Raw genomic sequence first — 17,652 nt, 5'->3', positions numbered from 1 at the left:
TTGATCTCTCCTAAACGATTTTAGTAAATGTTTTTTGATAAATCACCAAATATTCATTCCGAGTGAAATAGAACCACTTTGATTATAACATCAATTTGATATTTTCATTGTTTCTCGTTATATTTAATATTTACACCTATACACTACGTTACATCAACTATTGCCATTGGTCAATTATTTGAATGCAACATTGCATGCATATTGTTTCTGTATTTCGTATTTGGCTGTAAGCGTTTTGCAGCTGATTCTGACCCGATATAATCAGTCAGACAGACATTGTGATGTTTATCAACAATTTTACTGTACGGCCACTGCATTCGTCGCAATCATGCAGTATGCTGGATGTTGCTTAATTCAGATTATCTGCGAGCTCCTTTACTAAAAGCATTTAACTGTGCAATATATTCTACAGTTCTATCATAATAATCACTGGAAAGCCAGAAACACTGTAATGGGTCAACTTGACTGGCCCTAAAGAAAAAAAAAATTCTGTTTATATAAATTACTAATAACAAGTCGCTGTATTTTGACTTTGTACTGAAAGTGAAACTGTACTGATAATACGTCTCCAGTACAAAAGTATTATATATTAGAACTCCAGGAAACTCGGACAAAAAGAAGAAATAATATTAATCATAGTGAGGGTAAGGAGACTGTGATGAACACATACTTTTTGCGCCTGTTGAACTTTACGCTTAGTTTCTTTCCTTTAACGCCAGTTATTAATCCAGGTTCATAAATTCCTTGAGCTGTGAAAGAGATGCGAAGCATGCAAAAATAAGTTAGTTCCAAAGATGCGGATCGTGCAAAGAATTCATCCAGCAATACAAATATACATCCCACTCAATCTCGTGTATCTACGCAAAACCCTAAATTGCATGCATGGACATCATTGTTATCACGTAGCAAGAATTTGTTGAAGCCTAACAAGTTGCTACAACTTGATAACATGCAACCATGCTATATCATAACTTTAATAATAACATGAAACACTGAAACGATAACTGAAGGTTAATTGGCCGTTATTTTTAAACCTGTTCGAGGATCGATCCCTCCTTTTGTTGATTTTGTCGGCGCGATCGTCAACCGTGACGACAAAAACAATAGAAATGCACTGGTACGGCCTTTGATTTGGCCTCGAATTGGCTTTTTAAGGTGGCGACAGAGGTTTCGTTCCGGTTCACAAAGAGTTCACTGCTTGTATACTTCAACTACGAAGTAGCTACATGCATACCCTTATCGCTAAGTGCCAAAACTTTATCTCCTATGGCCAGCTGATGACGCTTAGTATGGGCACCAAATATGAGAGAGGAGCTCTGAAAAATTGAAAGTATAATCAAACGATTAAATATATAACTATAAACACTATATGCTGGCGGTGAATAATTATACAAACAATATTTTCATATTACAAAGGTAATATGTACCTGCACTTGTGTATCGCCTTCTGGCCACTGCACAACATATTGACGGCCATTTCCAACACGGTCGCGTACGTGACCTGGAAAGAGAGACATAAATATATCAATAATTGCGTTGACTTGGATAAAATTTCATATTCATTTGGACGAGAGTCATCGTCTCAAGAAACACATTCTAGTGTTGTTATATATGTTAGAGTTGCTCATAATTCTCTTAAATATACAATACCAATGAAATGAATTCACAGCCTCTGATTGGCTAATATATATATATGGCTATATAGCCATGCGTGAAATCGTCATGTCCAACGTGTGACGTACGTCATAACGTGTGATACGACTATTTTCTTGCACGCTACTATACGTCAGAACCTTTTGATAAAAGTTGTATCCCACATCAACGCCTCAAAGGAGCGGGAATTCGACACAAATTCAAGCGAACAAAGTTGTAATTTTCATTATTTTTCATAATAAAACAATTATTGAATTCAGTTTTCGTATGATATGAAGAATGATCAAGTCTTAGATTGTCATTATCGACAAAACTTCGGTTTGATAATTCTTCATTTCATGCTCAACCTCATTCAATAATTGTTAAAGATTACATCACATATTAACAATTGGTGTTCTAACTCTATTCCTACCGTTATTTATAATTACTATATTATTCTGGAATTTTAACACCGATGACATACTATGCACTAAACGTCAAACAATTAATGTTTGGTACCAATCAGGAAAAAGCGGTTTTTCATGCCACCTTAGACACGTGTATAGACTTAGCAGGTGTGGTGTATGGCAGGGTACGTGAGGTATAATACCGCGGTTGTACGGTTATCTCAGAACTTAAAGCGACACTTCGCAATACTCACCCAAATAGAACAATCCATCTGTATCGTTTCTAGCGACAACAGCCATGCCAACAAGTCTCTCTTCGCAATGAACAATAAACTCAACGGCGGCAGAAAATTTCTCGTGACTCAAATAGTAAACTTCTTCACGTGGAATTACGTCCTCGCGACCATCGTAGAAACGAACGCTGAACAACATGTCGTTATTCACATTAACTACGACACCTGTAATGTGATTACGAAAGCACACGTCAAATCAAAGAGTAAACGCTGTTTAATGTTTTGAAAAAACGCTGATACATTCCAAAAAAATATTTTAAATATAGAGAGGGTGATGAACACAGCTCTAATGTGACTGTGAGCTATGTAGATTTGCACATATAAGGTTTATTCTTGCAACACACAATTTTCATTTCATTTAGGTGATGCTGTCTACTAACCTGGTGCGTAACTGAATGAAAAATTTGGATGGAGGGCAATAACGGCATCATTGGTCTAAAAAATATTAGACTATATACATCGAGTATTTTATATACATGGAGTAGTTCCCAGTCTATACACCTAGTAAGTATCTCGACATTCGTAGAGGCAATATGTAGTAGCTATACAATGCAGTACGTTCAAGAGGTCGGTAGGTAACATATGTAACTTGATGAAGAACCTTCGCTCTGAGCGAAAGAGTTCAAGTTGTATCTTCATGTTGTCTTGTTGTCATGTTGTCGAGTATGAACAGGGGGGTCCATTTCTTAGAGTGTCAAAATCCGCGGGAAAACCGGCTGACGGTAAAATTGTTTATTCGCAGCGTCCACCTTGAAAACACAAACGCACCAAGCTACGTCTAAATACGCCTTTATTCCTACCGTTATTGAGTTAGCAGCGTCGTCTTCGTCGCTTATAATATTTTCTCTTGATATTTCTTCCATATTTCCAACACTATCTTCAACAAGATAGTTCTCACCAGCAGTTTCGCGTACAGTTCCTATAAATGTTAACACGATTTAAATTAACAAACACTTCATTGCGTTTAAATTGCGGGTGATGTTTTCGGGTGAAACCGAAACCGTCAGTTACCATGCATCTTCGATGACGAATTCGCGCGACGCATACATCCCATTATAGCAAAAATAATGAACACGAAATGTTCAAGTGTAATACCTGTGTAATACCATCCATCATCTGACCATCGAGCCAAAACCTCTTCCCCATTTTGTAGCGGTGCGGGAACAGGTCGATTTTCAACAGCAGGATCTTCGTCAAGTGGTGCACGTGCTAAAACGAAACATTATACTTATTGCAGACCACATCATTACGTCGCTTAATAGCACTACAGTTACTATACTACTTCACCTTCATTCTTACTCGAACCATATAGCTACTGTATACGACGTCTCCATATAAAAAGAGACTTTTCTTTGAACATATAAGAAATATATGCGAGGGACATGCATTTCTTTAATATTGTTAGATTAGGTATGTGCGTACTTACAAATTAGCAATCCGTGGGATCCCTTGGTCCAAAGACAGGCCTCTTTATTCCCTGATTTAACGTGGAAATGTATTTTGGATGGAGTTTTATCATCATGCTCTTGTTCTGGCATGTTTTGCTTCGGTGAATCATCGTCAGATGAATCTGATTTATCGGATTCTGATGAACTTGAATGTCCTTAAACGATACAAAAAGTATGATGCATAATATGTTACACGACTTTGTTTTAGCTCATTAATCATCAAAATTGATGGCGCAACAAGGCTAGTCCAATACTAGCACAATGCTGAATGACAATTCTATAGTATTTTAATGTTTATATTATAATTTTGATTTCTACGGTGTCGAAAACTTCGTTTGGGTATTGAGCGTAAGAGGTTTCTACATGCAGGATTAATATACCTTCGGATGAACGCTTTTTTCGCCATTTTTTTTTCTTCCCTTTTGACTTATCATTGCCGGAGTGTTTTTCAGAGTCGTCTTCTTCCGAGTTCGCTTTTTGTTGTTGCAGAAGCTGTTCGAGTAGCTCTTTATGTTTTTTAAAATCATTAATGATATCCTCTTGCTTTTCATCAAGCATTTTCTTGGCTTCTTCCAATTCTTTATCGTTCATACTTTTCCCGCCGTCACCATTGCCTTCGAGCATTTCTTCATATTGCCTTTTCAATTCCTCTTGTCGTTTGTTTTGTTCCAACATGGCGTCCTTAACCTGCTGCTGCAGCTCCTCGAACCGCTTTTGCTGCTCTTCTTGAGACTCGCGGGTTTCTAGTAGTTTTTTCTTTATTCGCTCTAGTTCATCATTAGACGTTCGGGGCGATGCTTTTTTATCGTCCAAACTAGAATCACTATCGTCATCACTGTCGTTTTTGCCCTTTCGTTTATTGTCGCTTTTATTGCCATCAACGTGATTGTCTTTAGTGCTTTTGTCATCATCAGAACTCTCGCTGCCAGACTTCTTGGAGTTTGGTATTTTAATAGCCTTTTTCTCATCATCTGAGGAACTGCTACTTGATTTCGAAACATTCTTATTAAAAACAGCTATTGCAGGGCTGGAAAAAGAAATATAACCGTTGTTATAATAAGCTATGTATATGAGCTATTATTTTACACAATTGGCTGACAGTTTTGCATGCATGCTTAGGAGTAAGAAAGAAGAAACTAAACACTTGAAAGTGTTTTCATCTCAAACTGTATTTTACCGCCATTATAATCGTGATAAAAATGGCAAATTGAGGTGAATTGTTTTCCTTACCTCTTGTTAGCAGTTATTTCACAATCCTTGATATACCGACAAGCGAAGGCATAGCGAGATTGCGAAATTTTCACCACATCTTTACGCAGAGCAGTGGCCTGAAAAGAAAATGTTGATGATGATAAAATTCAAACCGTATCGCAATGTTTTCTTCCGACACAAGCGAACACGTTTTGCCGCGGTGTTTCAGCGCGGTACGACGAATGTAATCGAGTATAGTCTTATAAGGGCTAAGAATTGAATGGCACTATTTAAACGCAATGAATTTATTAGATCGCAGAAGTAAGATGAAGACATTCGGTCGGTTACAAGGCGTGGGTACCTTTGATCCATTATAATGAATAATTGTGTAAAACTTCGTCGCTTTGGACTGTCTTAATGGAACAACGTACACAACGCCTGGCACATAACAAAGTGGACGACCGCTACGGGTTAACGTCACCAAAACGAAATCACCGACCTGCAATTTGAAAAAGAGTTTGCATCACACGAAATTCACAGTAATTTTTGTTTCCAAACTTCCGAACGGGGCATATAACATTCGATGGGACAACTTCAATAATTATTTTTTTGACGGCCAGTTAAAGCACAGTATAAGTTTTACAATCCGCATGGATTTAGCCGAACAAAACGTTACACAGATTCTCTAATTTCATCTCAATACCTTCAAACTGGGACAAGGTCGTGATCCTTCGTTTGGTATAATATGACGTAATGACACAACTTGATTCTCAATATCACGAAACGAAACATCGGCGTAGCGAGGATTAATATTGACACGTAGTGCACCTGGGTAGTAGAAGCCATCAACATTGTTCCTTGCCAGAACTTTATGGTTTCTGATCCATTGTGACTTGGGCTGTTCCGTAGGCTTTGAAGGTTTCTGCAAAAAAATCAGTCAGATTTCACGCAAATATTTAAAAACTAAAACTCATTCTATTTATAAACGTGATATCTCATGAAAATATATGCTGCATGACAATGGTTAACTTTTTGGTTAAACTATAGGGTTGACATAAAAAACTAGCCTCATGCAGTGAACATACCTATACCATAGTGATGATGTAAATGGTAAATGTAATAGAAAATATGACTTTTATCTACAGCTAACCGGTAGCATTTTCGCGATTTTTACACACCATGCGATATCTTTTCCAGATATTTTGTTATTGCGAATAGAATTTTCACCGAAAAATAATCCTTGTATGGACTTTTATGGACTTTTGATATAATAATATAGACTCGACGTACCACAGTTGGAGAGGACACTTTTCGTCGATTTGCTGAGATATTAGAAACTGTTGTCAACCCTAGATCACACGAGTGTCTGCAAAACATACCAGAATACACGACGTTCATCGAATGCAGTGGGAACAGAAAACCCTATGCATGTATATCTCTGTGGTTCAAAAGAGATTCCATAATTTATAGACATGCAACTAGTTCATCAATGTTTATAGCATGGGAGAGCATAAGTTTAAATTAATACTTACGGTACAATTTTTCTCTTGGCGGTCTTTTTTCGTTTAATTTTATCTATAGAAACGTGCGTAAAATATAATCAGGTCAGCGGATTGCTTTCTAATCAGGTCAGCGGATTTTCTTGCATAGTAATCCTGCCAATAAGACAACAATAAAAGCCTCGTTGGTAGTGATCATTAGTGAATCACAATATACATATATTCAGTATATAATTAATAATAGGTATGCACTATAAACTATATATAGAACCACGCTATTACGGGTACCAACCTGGTTGGGGTGATTTCTTTACGTCTCCATCGCCTTCCTTTGTGGATTTTTCTACCAAGCTCTGTTCTTCGTCATTTACACTCAATTCAGATTTCACTGTGCTCTCGTTGTCGGACGACAGCAAGTTGTCTTCGTTTAGAAGCTTCTTGTCTTCAACCTTGGTCGACGTTTCGGCTTTTGCACTCTTCTTCTTCCTAACTACGCGAGGTTTTGAAACCCGGGAAGGATCTTTGGACGTCACAGTTGCTAGGGTACTTAAAAGAAAAAGTATAGATTTTTTTTCAAGAATAGCTTCCATCTACCCTCGTGAGCATTATCGCGTTTAATATATGCTATAAATTATACCCATGCATCAACTCGAAGCCAAACTTTGTAACCGTTATGGACCCGTTGTGATCGCATCGATGCGCTGCGATGTAGTTTGCCAATAAAAAATGTTCCTGACTGGTGAACAGGGCGTGTTGACCAATAAGAAACAAATACTTCGTCCGAAAACTACGTCACAGCATATCGATCTGGTGAATTACAACAGCCTGACCGTCGAATCTCGCTTTGCTTGCACCAACTCATATACATGCAGTACCTACATTCAAAGAATAGATTCGTGCAAAATTCAATTCGTACTTAGATTTAGTCTTGCTAACATTACTGCTGACCCAATCAAGTTTTGCACACCAATCCCGCAACCTGGTTAACCGTTCCAGATCTCTTGTTCCCTGTTCCATTTCTTCGCGTATTAGACGAACATCCTCGCTCTGCAAAAATAGGACACTATTTGGTAGAAAAAAACAGTAACGTGGTAATTCATGCTGGTACTCCCTAATTATAACTATGTAGGACGAGAAGTGAATTGGTTGAAAGACATTTGCTTGCTGTATCTTGATATTAAACCTATAATGCGTATTTTGTTGATTCGACGTTCTGGACACATTTTTAGATCATAAGATCATTGAATATAGGCCTACACGACGGAGCTGTCCCAAAATACAATTTTTTATACAATTCTGCCAAAATTCAGGCATCTTTTTATGAAGTCAGTCATAATTCTGGCCAATCAAAGTCGTGGTTAAAGAGTTTTTTACAACTGGCTCCTGAAGGCTAAGGGCCCAAAATTTTTAGGCCCGTAGGCATGTGCACAGGGAGAAAATTATCTTCACCCGACACTCGAGTTTCCATGCATGCAAATGCTCACCTCGTAAACCTTTACTGATTCCCCTCCTACGCTTCCATTCTCGGAGAAATAATGAAACCTGGAATCAGTGGAAAACAGATCAACACTAGGTGCATGGCATGAATTATGATATACCATGTGCAAGTTATGCATGGAACTGAGGGAGCAGTCGATAGATGATTTTAAGAGAATATACAACAGGCAACCAAAAATGAATTTGCGAAGTCAAGAATGAATACTCAGAATGAGATAGCGGGCCGATATTTTGCTTGCAAAGATAGTTTTATCATCAACCATGCCCCCACACACAAAGAAGGGGGGGGGGGGTAATTTGTGGCGGAAAGGCACGACGGAGTCATCTCTAGGTAAGTAGGCTTCCTTTTCTGCAGTACACATTAAGCTTCTATTTCACCTGGCATTAGTCATTTCCGATAATTTACACAAAAATTCATTTGCCGTCCCATCGGAACAGTTGAAAGAAATGGTGTGGATTGGAATTGGATCTCGTAAATGTATCTGTGCCAAAATCGTACTTGCTGGCTGTAATGAAAAAATGGACGCGGTTGTGAAAGTGATATGTATTTGCATAATGTGCGCAGGTGCATGGCAGAATAGTCCAAACCCTTTGAAAATTTTCACACCCACAATGTCGGATTACATTGCAAGAAGGAACTACATTCAAAAAACGATTGCCGTTAACTTGGGGTTAACTAATCAGTGGAGACCGTAGTCTTCTTGCGCGCTATGAGTAACACGGAAGAGCTTGCTCTTAATCTACCTGATCTGGCCTGCCATCAGTCAACAGATATATTGCTTCACAGAGTTCATCGGACAGCGCAAGTTTCAGAGCGGCTAACGTATTCGTACTACCACCAACAGTGAGTCCTTTTATCCACTGCCAAGCATCGTTTATGTTCTAAAATGAATTCAAAGTTTCAAATAAAAAATCATAAAATTGTAAGAGTATAACGATGCATTGATCTTAGCTTTATAGCCATATACGCTTTGTAAACTAACCCGATCTGTGCAGTCGACAAGTCTGCTGCGCCAGGCCATTGCTTGAGAATCATACTTGATAAGATTGAACTTCTGTTTGTGCTTAATTTGCTCCTACGAATTTTTAAAGAGTTTAGTTACGTTGCCAAAATTTACTTACCGAATTTTTTACTTACCGAATTCTCAAGCACTCTCAATTACCCCTTTATCTGGATTTTCTAAGTACGTCTCAAGTATATACTATTAAAAATTGTTATATAATTTAAGCACTTTTCAAGGCTCCCAAAAGCATTCGCACATAACTTTTTTTCTTCGATCGAGCTAATTGTTTATATATAACAAAGAAAATCTTAGCGGGACGTAATCAAATTAATACATTCCTTTGCGTTCCCGTTGGTGGGAACATTTCTCACGCCTTACAAAAAAGAGAAAGAGTTCTTCCTACCGATTATAGTCGGGCATGCATTTGTCAAATTATATTTCAAATTTGTAGGCGTCGTTAGAAAGGCGATTATTTCATGTACGTATATGATGTTGCATGTTTCGATATAAATAGATAGATAGCCTATATACAAACCAACTAGCCTAAACTAGTAAATAAAACGAAACAGAACATCAGAATCCGGCCCACCTGAAGCAGCTGGTACAATTTATCTTTTACTAAGAACAGTCGCGAGTTCATGGACGCTGATGTGTCAATCAAAATTGTAATCTACAATTCAAGTGTATATATACATGTTTATAATGATGTTTATATATAATGATGTTATATGAGCTTACATCCACTTGAACGGCTGAGTGTACAAACCTTGTCTTCAATGATCGTACCAAACAATTCTCGGCTACCTTTACGAAGCCATTGTATTCTGATAAAAAATATAAATGCATTCCATTTTCATTTCTTGAAGAGAGTGATCATTTACCAGGCTTGATAATAATAAAGCAGGGTAAACAAAATAAACTTTGGGCATTTTTGAAGAATTCTGTAACTACTGGTCTGGGTATATAAAGAGTGTTTGAGCATAAGGGTTCTAGATAGATGGTTAAAAATCTAAACCAATTGGTGTGATGATCCAACTGTAATTTGTTATAATTGGTATGAAGTTACATATGGGCCTACTTTTTCCATGTCGACCGGTACCATCACCATATAATTATAAGTATATACAAACCTCTTTTTAAAAGACTCTAAGGCAGCCGTTACCCTTCGTTCATAATTTCTGTGAACCTCGCCACTAATGTGAACATGACGGACATCGCCATCTTTCCACCTGTGGAATGTGATGCAAAGGAAAAAACAGATAAAATATTGATTTCTAAAAATGATAGTAACTGGCCTCTGGCTGTGGGTTACACATCCGGTTATAACTTTAAAATACTATATATTCTATTATAAATACTTTAAGATCCTATGCTAGACATCACATTCGATAGCTTGAGATTCTGCGTTACCTTCAATACAGAAATTCGCTAACGAAGTAGTGTGATATAAAAAAATGGTATTTTGGTCAACAACAATGTACCTGACATGAGCAAATTGTTCACAATATTTAGCATCTACCAGCTTTGACTTCACAATAGGCATTGTACCATCGTCACTAAGGTGATTAGGAACGTCAATCACACCATCACAATGTCTGAAGGCTATGTTTTGCAGCACATCATAAAACCCAATTTTCTTTGCATGTAAACTGTGTTTCTATATGAAGAATCACGTATATAATAAGTGCCCTCAAAGGTTACAATATCATCATATCGGGACGTTTTACGAAATTCGTCATTTTTGCGCAAAATCCGCGTTACACAGCAATCTCACCAAACTAGAACACATGCTACATGCGTGTATTCTTGATTCTGCAGAAGAACGTTACCGTTAGCCATTCCTTTGACCCCATGTAGAGTTCACTCCCAGTTTTCTCTTTCGGAGATGCGTTGCTCTCTTTCATCTCTGGGGAAGGTTCTATACAAAAGGCGAGCAAATAACCGAAGGGGATCAAAAGCAACGCAAAGAGGATAAAGGACGAGTGGAACAATGAAGGAATTGAAACGGTCATGTGAAAAAATGGGAGAGAATATATAGCCAGAGGCCACGAACTTTTACTTTCTTTCTATCAATTAGAGCCTAATGGGACTAAACTACATAAACAACTTGATACGACCTTAATAAATTTAAATGCTCTTCAACACAAAAAACCTTGGATGACTCTCGGACTGTGACATGCCACCGAGCTGGGGTGCTGGCGTGCTGCCCCCGTAGTTTTTGCCACGTTAAACGGAACGTAGACGAGGATGTGCATAATTTATACCCGTCAAGTGAAATTACCTCTTACGGCGAGCTTTTGTTGAGTAATATACAACTGTATCGCTTTAACCTCCGCCACATTTTCTCTAGCTTTACTCAATTCTTCTCTCAATTCGATTACATCTTGGCATTTTCCAACCTCCAATTTTGCTTGCATTTTGCTACGATCCACAATCGACAAAGTCGATAAGCTACCTATTTCACAATCCACATAAGTACGCATGGATGTTCCGTTACTATAATCATTATTGCTGAAGGAAAACTTGTGAAATCTGAAATTGAATAAATGGGAGTCAAATATCAGGGGGGTTGTCATAATTGAAGATATACGTATCTTCACTGCCATTTAGAAAAATTTTTTCAGGGAGTGTATGATCCGCTCAACCGGCGGGTTAACGAGTCAAAAGGCATGGTATAGCTAGGTCGTATAAAAACTATTTAAATCAGACATACATGCATGATAATTGTTTTTCTATGCGGACACACAGGGAAGAAGTTTTGAATCCCTAATTCATATTCGCAATATAACAATTCCCACCTTCCTTCATTGGGTCTGAGAGCCTCTCGTAACAGATGCAAGGTCGAAGGTGAATTACACTTCATAGCAATAATATGGATGGGAATCAGTAGATCTTCTATCTGCAAATTTAAAGCAACAAGTTGAATGAAGAATAACACGAAAAGCGAGGTACATACAATTTCAAGAGACAGATGAAAAATTTTGAAATTCCAAATGTATGCATGCCTCAGCTGGGATTCTGTTTGAGGGTTTAATCAATGGATAATACTTACTTTTCTTCTCAATTTGTCATTTCCATTACCAAGACATGTACCATCAGTACATAGATAAATGCTCTCAACCTTTAAGGCAAATACTGATTTTAGCGAGTCCTTATAAAAAAAATACTCAAACAGATTACAACATCCTCGAGACTATAAGCGGAGAACAGTTACAAAAACTGCAATGATCGCTTTGTATTTTAGTTGAAACGTCACGAGAGTGTGAGCAATGTAATTTATGTTTGTCTTTAGTATCAACTGACATTCATACTGCATAGGTACCTCGTCCTCAGTAGCTTCAACCAAAGCTTCGATGGTACATATTTCATCGTGCGCTCGATCAAATGGTAATTCATAGATCCAATCCAAAACCTCTTCTATGCTTTCTTGAGAAACATCAACAGAACGTCTTTGCCATTTTATCGGATATTTGGAGCAACTATTAAAACAAAATAATAATAATATACTTTTACAATTTTCTTACAGAAAATATTTCACGAAAATAAAAAAGGGAATAAGTGAGCTGCTGCGAATTAAATGCATGAAAAGATCATAATTTGTCTTCGAAATAAAAACCTTGAACTTTCAAAATTTAAATATAAATCACGATTTTCTGCTTTTTGAAACGCTACAATATTTTTGCTTATGAGATTGATCGATAATTCAAAATACGAGAAATATACAACAATAAAGTTGAGATGTCTTACCCGATAAAATTAAATCTCGTCACGTACATCAACTGTTCCTTGACCAAACTGAACAAAGCATATTTTACAAGATCCAGTTCAGCCTCCGTTGAACAATGCAAATCAAGAACTACAGTGACAAACTGCTCTTGGATGACACCAAACATAAGACGACTGTTAGGAAGAAAAAAATAATTTATTAGACCGTATAGTATATTCTGCAAACATTGATACCTATATGACTATAGAAACAATAGAATAGCTTGAAAACAGGGCGTTCAGTGCCATCTATAGTTAGTTAGCAATGTCGGGAACTAAATAAAAATTTTAAATTTAACCAGGCTTGCAAATTAAATTTTGTTTTCGCGTTCCGATCACCAAGCCCAGGCGTCGTGCATTTCGGTTATACACGTGCAGTTGTTCCTTCGACTGCATGCATTCCAACAATGCAATGGTAATGTTAATATTTGTAAATAAAATATATTACCTTGACGTGGTGAGCCATTCCAGTCTTTCTTTATAAAATTCGATAACTCGTTGCAGCTGTGTTTCTAATTCTTTCAATTTCTCTAAGGATCCTAACAGCTGAAAAGATTCTATTATTATAACCATGCAAATTACTTATTACATGACACATACATGTGCAATAGCGGATATATTACAGAGAGTGGAATTGTTCGATAATTTATAATATCCGAAAACTTAAAATCGGAGCGGGTTATCTGGTGTGTATCACAAGGCCTTGTTCATGTGTCTACAAACGAAAGAATTAACAGACAGTCTCTTATTTTAAGTACATTTGCATCAGATATTATAGGAAAAACACTTACACAACAGACAGAAGAGCGATGGTATGTTGGCAACTTAGGTCTTATTATCCGCAAATTATTCTTCGCCGTTCTATTAGCGTATGCGTTTTATTTACAGATAAATATGTATAATGCATTACATTATATTTAGTTCCATCTTCACAAGCATATTGCGGAAACATTCCTCTTGAATAACTTGCAGTGACTGGTTTCTGCAAAGACTTCACATATTCTATAAAGCAAATGATATACCCATGAGAGAAATGTCACTATACATATACTGTAAAATTGCAAATAACAGAAATAAAATAGAGAGATGATAATGTATGTGAACTTTCAATTTTCCTGTACCACTTTCTCTGCGCATGCCTTGGAAGGGAGCAGTAATTATTACTGAAAGTGAACTCTCTGTGTTTACGGCATGCATGGTGACCATTATAGTACTTTTTAATAAATTTTTACAAGGCATACAGCTAAACATCAAAGGCGCCGACGAAAAGTAATCATTTCTGATTGTAATTACCGTGGTCGATTATACAAGTCTTACTCAGGGTTTTCAGCATATTTAATACAGTCCTTAGTCCCCAGGCCTCTTATTGTGCATCTTTCACTAACCATATACTGTTGCTTTGATGATATATAAGGGCATTTATTGAGCGCGCGAAAGACGACTACGGACTACCATGATCAAGACGTAATCTAAAAAATTTTGATGAAATTTAACAGACCTTCACTGTGCTTAAAACCAATTGAGGATAATATCTGTTTAAGTTCAAGTTTGTACTTCTGAAGACCAAAGAGCTAAAGAATAAAGATCAAGAATTATTTTTAATAGCCTCCTATCCTAATTTCGTCATTTTCAACCGACTTCATTGAGACTCCAAAAGTGGAATCATTAGTGAAGATGATTGGGATAGTAAATAGAAGGCGGCTGTGAAATTTTGCCACATTCGCAACATGAGTCGTGAAATGTTCGCATATAGTTCTGGTGAAATGTTGATTACATGCAAATGCCAACTTCTAGGCACAAATCATGATTTTATCTTTATTTTAGTATGCTTTGCCAAATTACAGTACACATTGGCATGGCAGGTTATAGGCTATATACAGCTTAACGCCAGTTACAGCGGCCCTTAACAACAACACAACTCACAGCACAAAAGGAAGACACATAGAACTATTATAACAACACGAATGCATCTTCATTGTTCTCACAGAAAGCTCACAGTGGTCTTTCACATCTAGCTGATTCATATATCCCTGGTTCATTTGTTTCAAAATTGCACAAATAGGCTACTGCCAGTACTGGCCTGGGGCCAGTTGTATCAAGCCCGCTAGCTTAAACGGTGAAAGCAAGTCTATCGTTTTACTCAACAAGCAAACTAAATGTTTTTAACCTTAATACAACTGTTTACAACTACATATTCAGTGCATAATATTCAAGTTGACTCATTCAAAGGACATGTAAGAGTGTTATTTAATTTTGACTTATCCACCGTTATACTAAACGGGCTTGATACAACCGGCCCCTGTTTAATGAAAGCCATACATATTAAGAACGATAAGTTGTCTACCCTTTAAACGAAAAATGTCTCTTCTTTCTGTACAATTTTTTAAACCTAAGCTACAAATTAAATGGCATTTGTTGAGAATTAGGTATCGGTGTGAGACTGAAGTTAAGTAACTCAAGTTAAAAGAAAGAAAAAACAGAACAATTTAAGAAAAGCTTATGTTTTTTGAGGAATCGAACCCAAGCTACATAATTGGCAAAAACAAAGCTTTTTAACAAATCGGCTATTACACACAAGCAAACGTTGGAGGGTAAGGTTTTTATAGCTATATAGTGCTTTTTTAAAATGAAAATCAACTCTATAGGCTTTAGACTTTAGTCACAGGATTATTGGATCAATATACTCGAATCTACCGCCATAATTCGGCACATGAGCAAACGTCTTTCGAGATTGGTTTGTCCCCGTTTGTCATAAGGTCAGCGATAAATTGCTTTTTTTAATTTTTCATTTTCCCAAACTCTTTCTGAAAAAGTTTTACATGTAAATGCTTCTATAAAACTTTATACAGGTTGATATTTTATACTAAAAAGAGTGAAATATTAGGTACCAAATAAGGGAATGGCGATTGGCAAGAGAAAGGACTCAATGCTCAAAGGAGACGTACGTCCATAAGAGCCAATTTACAATTTTTTGGAAAAGTGTTTACTGTTGTAAACACGACTTAATTACAGCTGTCACAGCGGGTGAATAAATAAGAGAAATTTGCCTGGCAAGTTCAGTTTATGCAAGTTGTGTATGACTTCCTAAAATTAAATATCATATCATATATAATAGCAACCAATGGTTTTTTTGCTTCTATTTAAATCTTAAATGTATATCAGTGTGTGTTGGTCTGTATCTGTCTGTGTGTTATTGTTAATAATTTCCTGCAAATTTTTTCATTTCAACTCAAAAGCAGTAATTATTCACTGACCTGGCTTAAACTTTTACATGTATGCATAACAGGAGACATATAATATTATATTATACATACAAATACTGTGATATGAGAAATTCAGTGTATATATAGTATTCAGCTAGTGCACAGTATTGGAGTAGTATAACATTAACGGCAAGTACCAAAGAATTGTTAAGTTTGATTTTGAGATTTCAAGTTGGAAATTACTAAATGCCAAACAACGAGAGAGAATAAATATTTTATCATAAAAGTCATATAATAATTTGATCAGTTTCAAGTAATTATAAATGTGAGAAATAATGTTTCAAAATATTTATGAATGATTTTTAATTCCAATTTTTGAATTCCAATTATTTTACACATAATCCTGTATTTTGTTAAAAATTAGAATGAGAATTGCAGTCCTATTACTATTGTGTATAGAGATATTGCACGTAAAACCGTTTTCATAGCCTCCCAAACAAGAGGAAGTAATTATTTTTTAACTAGCATTAATCAGGCTTGTGCTAAAAGTCATTTGAATTAAGACAATCGAAACATACTTCAAGCCAACGAGATGTGGATAACAGCATGTTGACATCAGGTGGCCATTGCTTTGGATTTCCCCTGCTTGAATCATATTGTTTCCAGGTACCTTGCTTGAGTGGTGATAAAGATGGTGAGTTTGCATTCCTTAGTTTTGGCATTGTTACTGTAAAGGAAAAAATTGGGACAAACCTTTTCAGCATATACTAGCTATTTCTTGCATGGCTATTTTTTGCCTTAGACCCCCAACAGTAAGAAGTAAATGGCATGCCTATAAGGACCTCTAAATATTATTGGTACAGCTACCTGCAGATGCAGGACATGGAGTAGGAAGGCATGTGATTCTAAAAGGAGATGTTAAGGGGTATATTTAAGCCAGTTTGACATCCCAATATATTATGTGAATTGTGAAATATATATTATATATCACGCATGCATCAATGGACATTTTAGTATCATGCATGCACTGGCCACCAATCCACCATATAACTGACTAAAAAGGATGGACAAAACGTAGTTCCGAAGTTGGTCCCTTTGTTAAACAAACGATTGCGTTACAAGTAGGATTAGTGTGAGGGTGTTGTGAGGATTGAAAGATCTAGATTAAAAGTGTTTATATTTTATAGGTTGACTGGTTGTACGTATATTGTACTTCGCTTAAAAACGATACTGTATCGTGATACTTATTATACTTTATTATATTTGCTGAAAAACTAGAGAAAATTAGAACTAGTGGCCACCGCGAAAGTCTAGCCTAGCAACGATCATCAAACCACTCATTGTGTCCATTCCGACAAGGTTTAGCATTTCATAATAGTACGTTTTATGTTATATTATTCTAGCGTCCCTCACTATTACTACAGTCTGGTAGTCACTGATCGTATTCTAAAACAGTTTTAAATATTTGTGAGTAAAGAACATTATAAATCAGACATACTTTTCTATAGTGATGTCGGAGTCTCAGAGAAATGTCACGTTAATGTTTTCATCTCAATATTTGAAGTATGTTGTATGAATAGCTTCCATCTTCCATCTTGTTTCCATGGCAGATTTGTTTACATCGAGAGGGAATATTCCCCTCTATATCATGCTCCGACCGGAGAAAAAACCATTGTTAATTTGTAATATATCAACACGGCGGGAGACGGAACC

At 36.6% G+C, this 17,652-nt stretch overlaps 1 protein-coding gene across 1 annotated transcript; it reads right to left on the bottom strand.

Annotated features, from left to right (window-relative positions):
* Positions 1 to 84: 84 nt before the first annotated feature.
* LOC114523513 (von Willebrand factor A domain-containing protein 3B-like) lies at positions 85 to 17,528 on the bottom strand. Its single transcript, XM_028544467.1, has 36 exons — positions 17,438 to 17,528; positions 16,518 to 16,666; positions 14,235 to 14,307; positions 13,647 to 13,738; positions 13,185 to 13,282; positions 12,719 to 12,871; positions 12,294 to 12,450; positions 12,024 to 12,092; positions 11,770 to 11,870; positions 11,253 to 11,503; positions 10,801 to 10,889; positions 10,453 to 10,628; positions 10,102 to 10,200; positions 9,738 to 9,795; positions 9,561 to 9,641; positions 8,951 to 9,043; positions 8,712 to 8,849; positions 8,346 to 8,473; positions 7,955 to 8,012; positions 7,387 to 7,517; positions 6,763 to 7,016; positions 6,504 to 6,546; positions 6,262 to 6,337; positions 5,675 to 5,893; positions 5,333 to 5,470; positions 5,011 to 5,108; positions 4,161 to 4,807; positions 3,759 to 3,935; positions 3,428 to 3,541; positions 3,133 to 3,251; positions 2,713 to 2,767; positions 2,294 to 2,497; positions 1,428 to 1,501; positions 1,235 to 1,316; positions 671 to 749; positions 85 to 471 (listed from the first exon to the last, which is right to left on the bottom strand). The coding sequence occupies exons 2-36, from the start codon at positions 16,659 to 16,661 to the stop codon at positions 360 to 362; spliced, it is 4,680 nt and encodes a 1,559-aa protein (XP_028400268.1). The 5' UTR covers positions 16,662 to 16,666; positions 17,438 to 17,528; the 3' UTR covers positions 85 to 359.
* Between the last annotated feature and the right edge of the window lie 124 nt (positions 17,529 to 17,652).

This window comes from Dendronephthya gigantea, unplaced genomic scaffold (assembly GCF_004324835.1).
Source record: "Dendronephthya gigantea isolate DGI-Jeju-01 unplaced genomic scaffold, DenGig_1.0 000027F, whole genome shotgun sequence".
Taxonomy (NCBI): Eukaryota; Metazoa; Cnidaria; class Anthozoa; order Malacalcyonacea; family Nephtheidae; genus Dendronephthya; species Dendronephthya gigantea.
The sequence above is the reverse complement of the archived record's forward strand: the minus strand, read 5'-3'. Positions and strand labels throughout refer to the sequence as shown.